Source organism: Brachionichthys hirsutus, chromosome 24 (genome assembly GCF_040956055.1).
Source record: "Brachionichthys hirsutus isolate HB-005 chromosome 24, CSIRO-AGI_Bhir_v1, whole genome shotgun sequence".
NCBI lineage: Eukaryota > Metazoa > Chordata > Actinopteri > Lophiiformes > Brachionichthyidae > Brachionichthys > Brachionichthys hirsutus.
In genome coordinates, this window is record NC_090920.1 from 1,233,177 (window position 1) to 1,243,799 (window position 10,623).

General features: G+C 51.4%; 2 protein-coding genes and 5 non-coding genes across 7 annotated transcripts; 4 read left to right on the forward strand and 3 right to left on the reverse strand.

The window, feature by feature from the left end:
* Positions 1-1,153: 1,153 nt before the first annotated feature.
* LOC137912138 (protein downstream neighbor of son homolog) lies at positions 1,154-3,953 on the forward strand. The gene is given in 12 exon segments (XM_068756489.1): positions 1,154-1,559; positions 1,619-1,695; positions 1,770-1,970; positions 2,034-2,212; positions 2,283-2,358; positions 2,427-2,529; positions 2,610-2,685; positions 2,778-2,903; positions 2,997-3,195; positions 3,270-3,339; positions 3,430-3,612; positions 3,615-3,953. Coding segments are annotated over 12 exon segments (1,824 nt in total). The 3' UTR covers positions 3,743-3,953.
* Positions 3,954-4,166: 213 nt separating this feature from the next.
* Positions 4,167-4,239, reverse strand: trnak-cuu (transfer RNA lysine (anticodon CUU)). The gene has a single exon. It is a non-coding gene; the product is annotated as a tRNA-Lys (tRNA).
* Positions 4,240-4,397: 158 nt separating this feature from the next.
* On the reverse strand, positions 4,398-4,470 carry trnam-cau (transfer RNA methionine (anticodon CAU)). The gene has a single exon. It is a non-coding gene; the product is annotated as a tRNA-Met (tRNA).
* Positions 4,471-4,852: 382 nt separating this feature from the next.
* Positions 4,853-9,170, reverse strand: LOC137911930 (N-chimaerin-like). The gene is made up of 15 exons (XM_068756266.1): positions 9,149-9,170; positions 8,750-8,845; positions 8,190-8,228; positions 8,040-8,095; positions 7,922-7,953; positions 7,706-7,819; positions 7,495-7,621; positions 7,263-7,424; positions 6,962-7,039; positions 6,731-6,815; positions 6,472-6,645; positions 6,308-6,385; positions 6,106-6,243; positions 5,914-6,019; positions 4,853-5,828 (listed from the first exon to the last, which is right to left on the reverse strand). Exons 2-15 carry the CDS (start codon positions 8,766-8,768, stop codon positions 5,657-5,659), a joined length of 1,380 nt encoding a protein of 459 aa, XP_068612367.1. The 5' UTR covers positions 8,769-8,845; positions 9,149-9,170; the 3' UTR covers positions 4,853-5,656.
* trnad-guc (transfer RNA aspartic acid (anticodon GUC)) lies at positions 5,135-5,206 on the forward strand. Its single transcript has one exon. It is a non-coding gene; the product is annotated as a tRNA-Asp (tRNA).
* A 197-nt stretch (positions 9,171-9,367) lies between the features above and the next one.
* Positions 9,368-9,441, forward strand: trnai-aau (transfer RNA isoleucine (anticodon AAU)). Its single transcript has one exon. It is a non-coding gene; the product is annotated as a tRNA-Ile (tRNA).
* Positions 9,442-9,846: 405 nt separating this feature from the next.
* trnai-aau (transfer RNA isoleucine (anticodon AAU)) lies at positions 9,847-9,920 on the forward strand. The gene has a single exon. It is a non-coding gene; the product is annotated as a tRNA-Ile (tRNA).
* Positions 9,921-10,623: the final 703 nt, after the last annotated feature.

The window sequence follows — 10,623 nt, forward strand, 5'->3', positions numbered from 1 at the left end:
AGCATCTCACGATTATTTGATTAAACGGCGACATCTGCCGGTGATATTGTGGCATGACAACCCCCCAAAAGTGAAAAGATTGTCAACCTTTAAAAAAAAGATAAAAAATAAATGGCCGACGATTTCACAAATGAAATTTTGCATCTTTTAATTTAACAAAAATCTTCTCTCTTATATCTGATTTGTTTGCTAACTTCTAACTTGCTCAATTTCCTCTCTGAACGATCGATGATAAATAATAATAAATAAAAAAAAGAGGCAGATGGGATCTACAGGACTTAAAATGCGACAGATGTGGTCATTATTCAAGTGATGTTAGGGGAAGCATGGATCCTAATGCCTGTCAAATTTGGGGCGGGGTGGGGGTGGGGGGGGTAGAATAACTTTCATCATCCCTACCTTCTGTCAATAGATATAAATTCAAAATTAAATCATAGATTTGACACCTAAGGCACTTAGTGCTATCTCCTCCAGCCTACAAACAGATAAGAGAATTGATTTCTTAAGAGCAGCCATTGCTTGTGATTGATGACCCCCCCCCGTAATGACAAACAAGAGAGAAGTTATCAGCGAGCCAAAATTTACATACGTCCTATTAATCACTGCGACAGAGGGACAGAGGTGGCGACAGCAGAGAGAGAGGGCGGCGAAAAAAGAAATAAGTACATGCAGAAATAAACACAAATATTTTTTATTTAGCTGTAATTTATCGGTGATACAATAATCTGTGAAACTGCGTTTTCAAAGTGACAGATTGGAACTAAAAATAAAAATAAAATGCTGTGAGGCAGACGCAGCGGCGGTGAAAATACATTAAAATAAAATAAATAATTAAATAATAATAGCAATTTAAAAAGTATTTAAAAAACCCCAGCTATGTCGTTGACTCTTTGTTAATTTAATTGTGGATTGCAGTTGTGTAATAATCATGTAATATTATACCCCCCCCTCGGTGTCATTCCAAAATACGAAGTGGTGTTTCCGCTTTTCCATGAACGCAACACGCGCAGGACGTCTGACGTCACGACGCTGGGCGCCATTTTTGTAAAGTGCGGAAGCCGAAGCAGCGAAACACAGACGAATTTTACGTTTTTATTTGTATTTTTTAAATCTTCTTCTGTTTTTTTTTTAAAACGCATTATTCGTCTCCGTTATGTCTCAACATCCGGGTTATTCTCCCAGCTTCAAGCTACCGGCGGAAACCATGCGAATGAGGCGGCGAAGATCTCGCAGCGCCTCCGGCCCGGCCTCCGCCGGCAGCCCGGAACAAAGCGGCTCGTCCCCGGCGTCCGGTCGGCCCTTCTCCCCGGGGCCGCTTTTCACCCAAGCCCGCCCGGGTTGCGGGATAAAACGCAGAAACCCGTTCGCTAATATCGAGAATACTTACAGACCGACGAAGAAGCTGATCGTTTATGACGAAGCCGGGAAGGCCGAAGCTGCGGCGGCGAGGAAGCCTTCAGAGGAGGGGGGGGACGAGGAGGAGGAGGAGGCCCGGGGATCTTCGGCCTTCACGGAGGAGTTGATGCAGGAAGAAAGAGAGCAGCGCAAGGTTAGCTCTACTTTTAAAGAGAGGGAATGTTAAAATGGCGGTGACATTTTCCCAAACTTTTTTTTTTTTAGATCGTTTTCCCTGAGGATGACTCTCTGTTTGAAGAAGAGGAGGAGGAGGAAGACGTTAACAGCCCTCTTCTGAAGGTTTGGCTTCTTTCTGTTTCTGCATTCGTTTTTTTGTTTCTCCTCCATTTTTCATGTCGTCGTCATGGTTTCAGAGCCCCCGGGCCTTGGCTCCGGCCTCCATCGCTCCTCCCGTCTGCACCGACTACCCGTCGGACTGGAGCCTGAAGACGCGCCTCCTCTTCACCTCCCCGCTCCCCCTGTCGTGGGCAGAACATCCCAGGGCCCAGGAGGAGGCGCTGGGTCTCAGCCAGCACTGCAGAGCCCAGTTCAGCTCCCTGCCGCACAGCATCCAGGTGGGCTCCGGCGTCGGCGCCGGATCCTAATCCGGATTACCGACCTTTCCTGTCCTCCTGCAGGATCCCAAATCCTGCCCGGAGCTCCGCTGCTCCTTCCGGCAGAGCCTGGCCTACTGGCAGCACCCGTCGTTCCCTTGGATCTCCCTGTTCCCCCGGATCAACGCCGAGAGGAGCTTCGCGGGGCGGAGCGTCCCGTGGGCGCACGATGCGGCGCTGCAGCAGAGCCTCATGAGCGAATGGTGAGGGGGGGGGGCGAAGCGATTTGTTCCTAAAACACCAAAAAGTCATTTCTCCGCTCGTCTTCCTCAGGTCCGTCAGTCTGTCGTCTCTCTACGGCCTGCTGAAGGCCCGACTGTGTCCGTACTTCTACCTCTGCTCCTATCAGGTGGGTCGTCGTGAAACGCAGGTTACGTCCGGACTTTATTCCCGTTTACGACTTTATTCCGTCTTCAGTTTACCGTGTTGTTCCGGGCGGCCGGTCTCGGAGGATCCGGAGACGTCTCTGCGTTGATTTCTCCGACCACCAGGGGTCTGAGAGAGGCGATGAAGGCAGAAGGTGAGGCGGCCGTCCTAGAAAAAAACGGCGAGATTTTTTAACGAATCCGTCACATTAAATCCGGTTTTTCATTCATTTAGGAATTGAGTTCAGCTGCCCTCTAGTGGAGGAGAAGAGGAAGGGCAGGGAGCACAAAGGCGACGGGGAAGAGCAGCGGTCTGTCTCTCACGCCACTCGCTTGATGTGACCATTCAATAAAGCCCCGGGGGGTGGGGGGGGGTATTAATATTAAATTATTTTAATTGCAGGTGTCGTGAGCTGGGAGAGGACGATGATGATGATGATGATGAAGACGGCGGCGGCGGCTTCTCGTGGCTGGAAGAGATGGGAGTCCAGGACAAAATCAAGAGGCCGGAGAGCATCGTGATCCAGCTGTATCCTCCTGTGACGCTGCTAACTTGTTGCGTTAGCTAGCTAGCTAGCTAGCACGTCCGTCCCGCGTGCGGCTCCTTGACCCGGCGACGCAGGCGGAAGGAGGGCCACGCCGTTTCCCTGGACCACAAGCCGGAGTCCGTGGTGCGCGTGGGGGGGTCGCACGCCTTCACCCTCATCAACTTCCTCATCAACTGCCGGGGGCTGGTGGCGGCGGCCGGCTCCCAGGCGGGGCTGCCGCCGACCCTCCTGGCGCCCGTCGCCTTCAGAGGAGCGGCGATGCAAGCGCTGAAGGCGAGGAAAACCGCTAGCTCGCCGCGCGGCTCGGCCCGCGACGTTATCTGACCCGTGTCCGTGTCCCCCCGCAGGCCCGCAGCGTGAACGTCAAGAGTCGGGTTGGGTCCGCGTACCAGAACATCAGCAGCCTGGAGGTCACGGGTACGCAGGCGCCAAGGTCGTCCATTTTGCAGTATTTGTTTATGCATTTATTTACCCCCCCAACCCCCCCCCCCCCCCCCGTTCATCCAGGGCCCGTCCTCCCCTCCGCCCTGCACGCCATCGCCGCCCTCCTAAAGACGGCGCAGAAGGGAAACTTCTCGGCCGCTCTTTACACACACGCGCCGACGGCCGTCATGAACACGCACGCCGCCGAGGAACAGGTAAAGGCGCTCGCTCAGAGCCAGGTCGGGGGGCCGCGGCGTGGCTGTAAGATGTACCGGTACTCACCCCTGATTGGGTCTGCAGCGTGCCGGCGAGTCGGCGGACCTGTCCCGGTGCGGCGTCCACCCCGTCTCCGTCCAGCAGCTTCAGCGGCCGTCCAGCCTGGGCAAGACGGCGTTGACCCACATCAGCATGACGGACTACAGCTACGCCTGGAAGAACTGATGGAGGACAGACGGATGGATGTTTTTATTAATGAGTTTAATAGTGTCAACCTCTTGGTTCTAATTTTTAAATGTAGGTGAATACATTGTGATTACTTTTAATTTGTGTTGAATATTTATTTCTTAAGAAAACAGTTCAGTGCAGCTTTTTGGTGAAATAAATATTCTGCCGGATATACTGTGTGGGAGGAATTACTCGCGTTTGGGACAGCAGGGGGCGCTGCTTCAGAAATAGTGACAGTATCCCCGCCTGTCACGCGGGATACCGGGGTTCAATTCCCCGACGGGAACGCCCAACGTTACTTTTGAACGGCCCGACGCATGGTGGATTGTAGGTATTACGTACGTGTGGAAAAAGAGTAAAATTTATAAAAGGTTATGCGCCCAACGTGGGGCTCGAACCCACGACCCTGAGATTAAGAGTCTCATGCTCTACCGACTGAGCTAGCCGGGCGATGCAAACTGCCTAGAGCGTTTCTCATTTTGAGAATTGCTGATATCACAAACTGAACAGATTTTCAACTCTGTGATGAACGCGCTGCGCAAAAACACTAAACGACCGTAAGTTAACGTATGTTTAATGTTGAACGCATAAAAAGAAACGCAAAAGACTGCCCCGTGTGAGGCTCGAACTCACGACCTTCAGATTATGAGACTGACGCGCTGCCTACTGCGCCAACGAGGCTACGTGGAGCGTTGTCGATATCTACCTAGACATGGCTGATCGGTAACATTAATGCATTCGTGATGACGACGTAACGCACAGCTCTATGTTTTAAAAGCTAAAAACAAATGTCTTACTTTGCTTCTTGACGTCATCTCCTCCTGCTGCACCGAAGCCGTGCTGCGGAAGCGTTTACATTTCCTCGGTGGGGGCCTGATTGGTCATGTGTGGGGCGCGTGCAGCTCCAAGTCTCCACCCAGTCAAGCAGCAACCAATGAAAGAAGAGCAAAGGCAGGTCGAAGTCACGTGACGTAAAAAACAAAAACCCCAAAACGAAACTGTAAAGAAAACGTTTAAACATTGAGGAACAATGAACAGACGACATATGAGTACTGTAGTTGATAATTTAATGTAAGCATGCGTAATTAATATTCAAGAAAATACCTTACAGCAATGTTAACATTTAAAAATGCCGCCAAGTCGCAGATCACTTCCGGCCAGAAGGGGGCGGTGCGGCTTCGTCACTGGAGAGCGACATTTATTGTCTGTCTTTTTTTTGTTATACATTTTTCTCATTAAGAACAAATCACCGTGCTTATGAAATTATCACATTATCACAACTAGCTTAAACAAAAACGCGAAAGATAGACACAACAAAACCCACAAAATCAAAGCGCACAACTACTCCTCGTTAGTATAGTGGTAAGTATCCCCGCCTGTCACGCGGGAGACCGGGGTTCGATTCCCCGACGGGGAGATACTGGTTTTCTTCTTTTTCCCTTCCATTTCTACTCCCAGTTGTTAGTTCATGGTAATTAGCACATCGTGAGTAATACTTGTGACTTTAATGGACTTTAACACACTCCTTCATATTAAAGACAATCGGTAACACATAACACTGCTTTCATCCCGTCAGAGAACGCCCCGAACATCTGTCACCTGGGTGGCACGTGATAATAATCTCATGTTTGTCCCTTTCCATTTGGACAGAGACCGGGAATGAAAACGCAAATCGGTCCAAGTCCCGCTGAGAGGAATGAGCGTTGCAGGCGATTCATTGATCATTCACTCTCATCCAGTTACATTACAGATGCTGCGGTGGCTTCAAGTCGAGTTTATCGTGCTACGCTAACGTCCCTCGCTGTTGCTTTGGAAAATCCAAGAAGCAGATCTCTCCTTCGTGTTGATCCGTAACCCTCCTCGTCTCTCAGAACAGCAAGTCCTCGTTGGTGATGAGCGTTTCCACTACGAGTCTCTGGTATCGGATATCGTTGAGCGCCGTCATGGCGTCCAGCTCGGGGGCCCTCATCAGCGTCGGGCCGAAGACGATGCCCAGGTTCTGGCTGGTCATGAGGTTCTCCTTCTCCTGCTGGGTCACTCTGGGTGGGGGAGAGAGGATAGAAACGCAACCGGGTTAGGCGACGGCAGCTGCACGCCGGCGTCACGTGGGGGCGTGGCTCGGACCTCTTGAGGTGAGCCATGAGGTATCGCAGCGTCTCGTAGTGAGCCGGCGGCAGCAGCTTCAGGGCCTCGTGGACGGACTCCAGCCGCTTCTCCGGGTCGGCGACTTCTGGAAAGGCGCGAAAAGAAACAAAAGTCAAGATTTCCTCGTCTCCAAAAACCGCTACGTAAAAAAAAAAAAGCCTGGCGACCTACTGGCGGCTTCTATGAAGCGCGGGTGGGCGTCGTACGTGATGAGGGGGATGGGCAGCTCTCTGAAGTAGAGCTTCAGAGCCCCGGTGATGACGTTGATGTCCTCGTAAGCGTCGGACGAGATATCCGCCTTCTCTCCGTCTGAAAAAAACAGAGGCGGCGGTTTTACGCTAACGTTTTAATCGATGCTAGGCGCTAAGCTCACCTCTGTCGAAGGCCAGCTTCACGTCCTCGATCAGCTCGCTGAAGCCCGATATCCTGTACAAACCCTCCGACTGAAGACCTGGGACGGGACGAGGGAGACACTCGAGACGCTCTTTGACAAGAAAGGAGGACTAAAAAAAAAAAAAAACTCCTAAAAAGACGCACCCCTGGCCTCCAGCTCCTGGACGCACATGTCGACCACCATGGGCCTCTTGCTGTTGCGGGCTCTGACCAGCGTGGTCAGGTCGCAGCTGTACACCTTCTTCACGTGCCGCAGATCCGGCTGGCAGTCGTTCGGCACCACCTTGGAGCACTGCTTGTGAACGTTCAGCCCGCAATCTGGCGGGAGAAAAAAATATAAAAAAAAACGGCACGGAAAAAAGTGGGAGGAGGTGCAACATCCTGGGGAGGAAGATCTTCTTACCTGCACACTTGACTCCCTGAGCGATGAGGCCCCACATGAAGTTAGCGCAGTACTCGCACCAGTGGGGGCCCCTGAACGTGTGAACCTGGAGGAGGAAGGAGCGATGAGAAATAGTCATGGGGCCCAGACTCAGCGGTTTTGGCATTCTTCGAAACGCACACCGCATACGCAGGACGGGATGGAGGAGGAGAAAGGGGAGGAGGAAGGGGAGGAGAAAGGGGAGGGGCCCACCTTGAAGTTGTGCACCTTCTCGTACTTGGCCGTCAGGTCGCTCTCCCTCAGGGTGGCCCGCCGCACCAGCGACGTGAGCTGCGAAAGGGCGAAAGATTTGATTGGTTTCCAGAAGGTGGAAGCTGGGGAGGCGGGCTTGGAGGGGGCGGGCTTGGAGGGGGCGGGCTTAGAGGGGGGAGGGGGGGCCGTCCCGGTGGCCGTTGGCTGGAGGCCATCGCTCCTCCTCCTCCCCCATCCTCCTACATCAGAACTAACCTCCGTCCGTCCTTTATCGTTTTACCCCCCCCCCCCCCCCCCTCACCCTCTCTTCGGCGCTGCCGTCGTCTTTGGCGGGGGCGGGCCCGTCCGGCGCCTCCGGGCTGAGCGGCAGGTGCCTTTTGGAGGCGGCCTCCTGGCTCAGGGTGGTGTAGCCCACGTGTTCGTAGATGGGGTTGACGGTCATCTTGGCGATGTACTCCGCTGCCTGGAGGGGGGGGGGGGCAGCCGTCATTTGGGAACGGGAACAGGGACGGAGGGAAGGGGCGGAGTCACACCTTCGTCTCGATGTAGAGGGTGATGAGCCCGTCCGTCACCAGGTCGTGGATGGACTCGAACCTCTTCTCGCCGACAAAGTGCTTCCCGTCGTGGTAAAGGCGGAAGTTTCTCGTCTGGTTCCCGAACCTGGATCGGGTGGAAGAGGACGTTATGGGATGGATGCCAAAAAAACCCAGATCAAAGCGCGCCGTGGGAGCCGCCGGGACGCACCTCAGCGCCAGCGTGTACGTCCCCGGCTGCCTCTGGCTCTCCCTGATGAGGTAGCTGCCTTCGGCCTGACTCAGCAGCCGGTCGGCCCCCTCCCTGGAGATCATCCCGTGGTACCTGGAGGAGAGAGCGGCGCCAAAGACACGGGGTCTGCTCAGCTCGCCTCACCCCCCCCCCACAGCAGGACGTTGAAGGAATATAGAGAATGGACCGACTTACTCTCTCCCGTAGTATTTGGGCCGGTTGTCCACCTGGAGAAGAAACAAAACAAAAAAAAGGGTTTTGTTGTGCTCTTCTTAAGCTAACGGCGACTGTTAACAGAGAGCGCTCTCCTCACCTCGCAGGTGCAGGTGAGTCTGCGGGGGTGAGGCGCCTCCTGCTGGAGCTGGTACACTGTAAAAAGAAGAAGAAGAAGAAAAAAAAGAAAAAGGCGCGTGTCGCCCAAAGCGGGAAACTCGACGCGCAACGAAAGAGTGGAATGACTTACAGTAGGACTTCCACACCGGCGGCCGGTATTCATCATGATCTGAGGGCAGATTGGTCAACAGCAGGGATGTCAACAGCGCCCCCACATGGACAACATTTTTTTTTTTTTTTACCTGAATACAAACCTGACACAATAACAAATATGGTGGCTTAATAATTAAGCACGCCTTTTGCATCTTGGCTGAACTCGGGCTGAGGCATCAGAACGAATCACGTCTGACGATGAAGAGCGGCACGGAAATGAAGACTCCGCTGCCCTTTGACCCATGCCCGTCTTCCATCGCCTCTGCACGGCTGAGACTAACAGTCTGCTTCCTGTCTCCGTGCATTCCGAGGTTCAAGTATTATCTCGACTTGTCCCCCGGCATCCTGTCTTCCAAATAACTCCCCAAGCAAACCCCCGCCCCCTCTTTCTCGAGGCAACAGATAAAGACACTAAACCAGACAGCATGAAGCTGCTAGACTTGTTTTTTATTGTCATGTAAATATGATCTTCCATAATGGCATCCATTGATGACAATCAAAGATGGGTGAAATCCATTTAAATGATCAAACGCTTACCAAAGACATTTAGTGCCATCCTGATTCCGTGATATGATGAACAATTAACCGGTAGATCCAAATCTGAAGGGAAACGGGGCCCACTTAGCTTAAATCCTGAAAGCAAACAGATAAAAACTAAAACAAAAGGTGTGTAAATTAAGCAAGACAACGTGAAAACAGCTGAGTCACGATATACAATAAATGATGAAGCGGAGATGATGGGAAAGCTAACATTAGCGGATTGCTGGTGGGCTGAGCCAAATATAAACGTGCGTTGTTTTGTTTTTTGAATTAACTACGCTGGAATTTAAATATTCTCTCCGCTCCACGATCACAGCACACCGACAGCTGCTTTTAACACAACGGACTCACACACAGCGGTTAAAATGAATCTCACGACGAGCGAAAGGTACTCACGTTCGCATCCATTCTACGTTGTGGTCGCCATCTTGCTGGGTCACGTGAGCCGTCTCGCCCTCTCCGTCCGAGGTAACTATGGTAACAGATCCTGGTGACGCTAAAGTCGAGCGTACTGAAGTCAATTATAAGTGCGTTACGTCATAATTCGACAAGAAACAACACAGACGTGCGTGTTATACTTGAAAAACCTATAACAACACGTTGCTAGGCATAAATGGCCGGTTAGCTCAGTTGGTTAGAGCGTGGTGCTAATAACGCCAAGGTCGCGGGTTCGATCCCCGTACGGGCCATTCACTTTTTGACTCTCGAGGGAAACATTAGCTTTCTAAATATATAAATATTAAATCTCTTGACCTGAAACACTAGACTTCACACTTCCATTTGCACAAACGACCATTTGGTGGCAATATTTAGCTGCATCTCACCATGATCAAACCGTACCCACTTTTCGCATCCATTTCTTTATTGTGGTCGCCATCTTGCTGGGTCACGTGAGCAGTCTCGCGCTCTCGTTGCACGGTAACAATGGCAACAGAGCTTGGTGACGCCGCTCGCGGCAAGGAAGACGGCCAAATTTCCATTTTAAACTTTATTTTATGACTAGTGTAGTCAAGTTTGGTTGCGTTACATCATCACGTAACAAGTAAGTAAACAAATGTGCATATTTCCCCTAGAATTCCATCCAAACGTCGCTTGGCCGGTTAGCTCAGTTGGTTAGAGCGTGGTGCTAATAACGCCAAGGTCGCGGGTTCGATCCCCGTACGGGCCAGTTATACTTTTTTCCCCCCGACAGGAAGATTCTCAGCGACTCCCATCTTCCATAACAACCATAATCCACCATTCCAGACGACGGTGACCGGTTTCAACGGGCTCACCGAGAGAGAAGATAAACCCAGGCAGAGGTGCAGAGGCTGAATTATGCATAATTAAATCGCGTCTGTTTTAAGGTACAAAGTACACTGTTTTTATCAGCCCTCTTTGTTCTTTCAGCACAGTGAAATCAATGCTCTTATCGGTTTCAATCCTTTGTCTGATGTTCACCTTTGCCTTCTCTCCTGTGCTGTGAGAAGCTTTTCTTTATCTCTCCATTGATTCCCACGCTGGCGGACCGCCCTCGTCCCGAGGTAGACTTTATTACCGGTAGTTCTTCCCCGCCCACCCCCCTTCTCTTTCCGGACTCTGACCTTTATACAGCCGCCGTCCAATCGCATTCCTTTGTTCACAAACCGTCTCTTTACATCAATAATAAAGCCTGAAACAAACATTTAGCTTCCTCCATACAACTATTACCTTAGAAAAAGGCAAATACGCAACCATTCGTGTCGATTGGCCGATTGGGCATGAGCCCGCCCCCCCTCCTAAACGACTAGCCAATCCTAATCGACTATGAGACGATTATATTCTTTCTTTTATATATATATATATTCGTTGCGTGTGTTTTAGTTGCTTTAAGGTTTTAAGCATTTAAACGT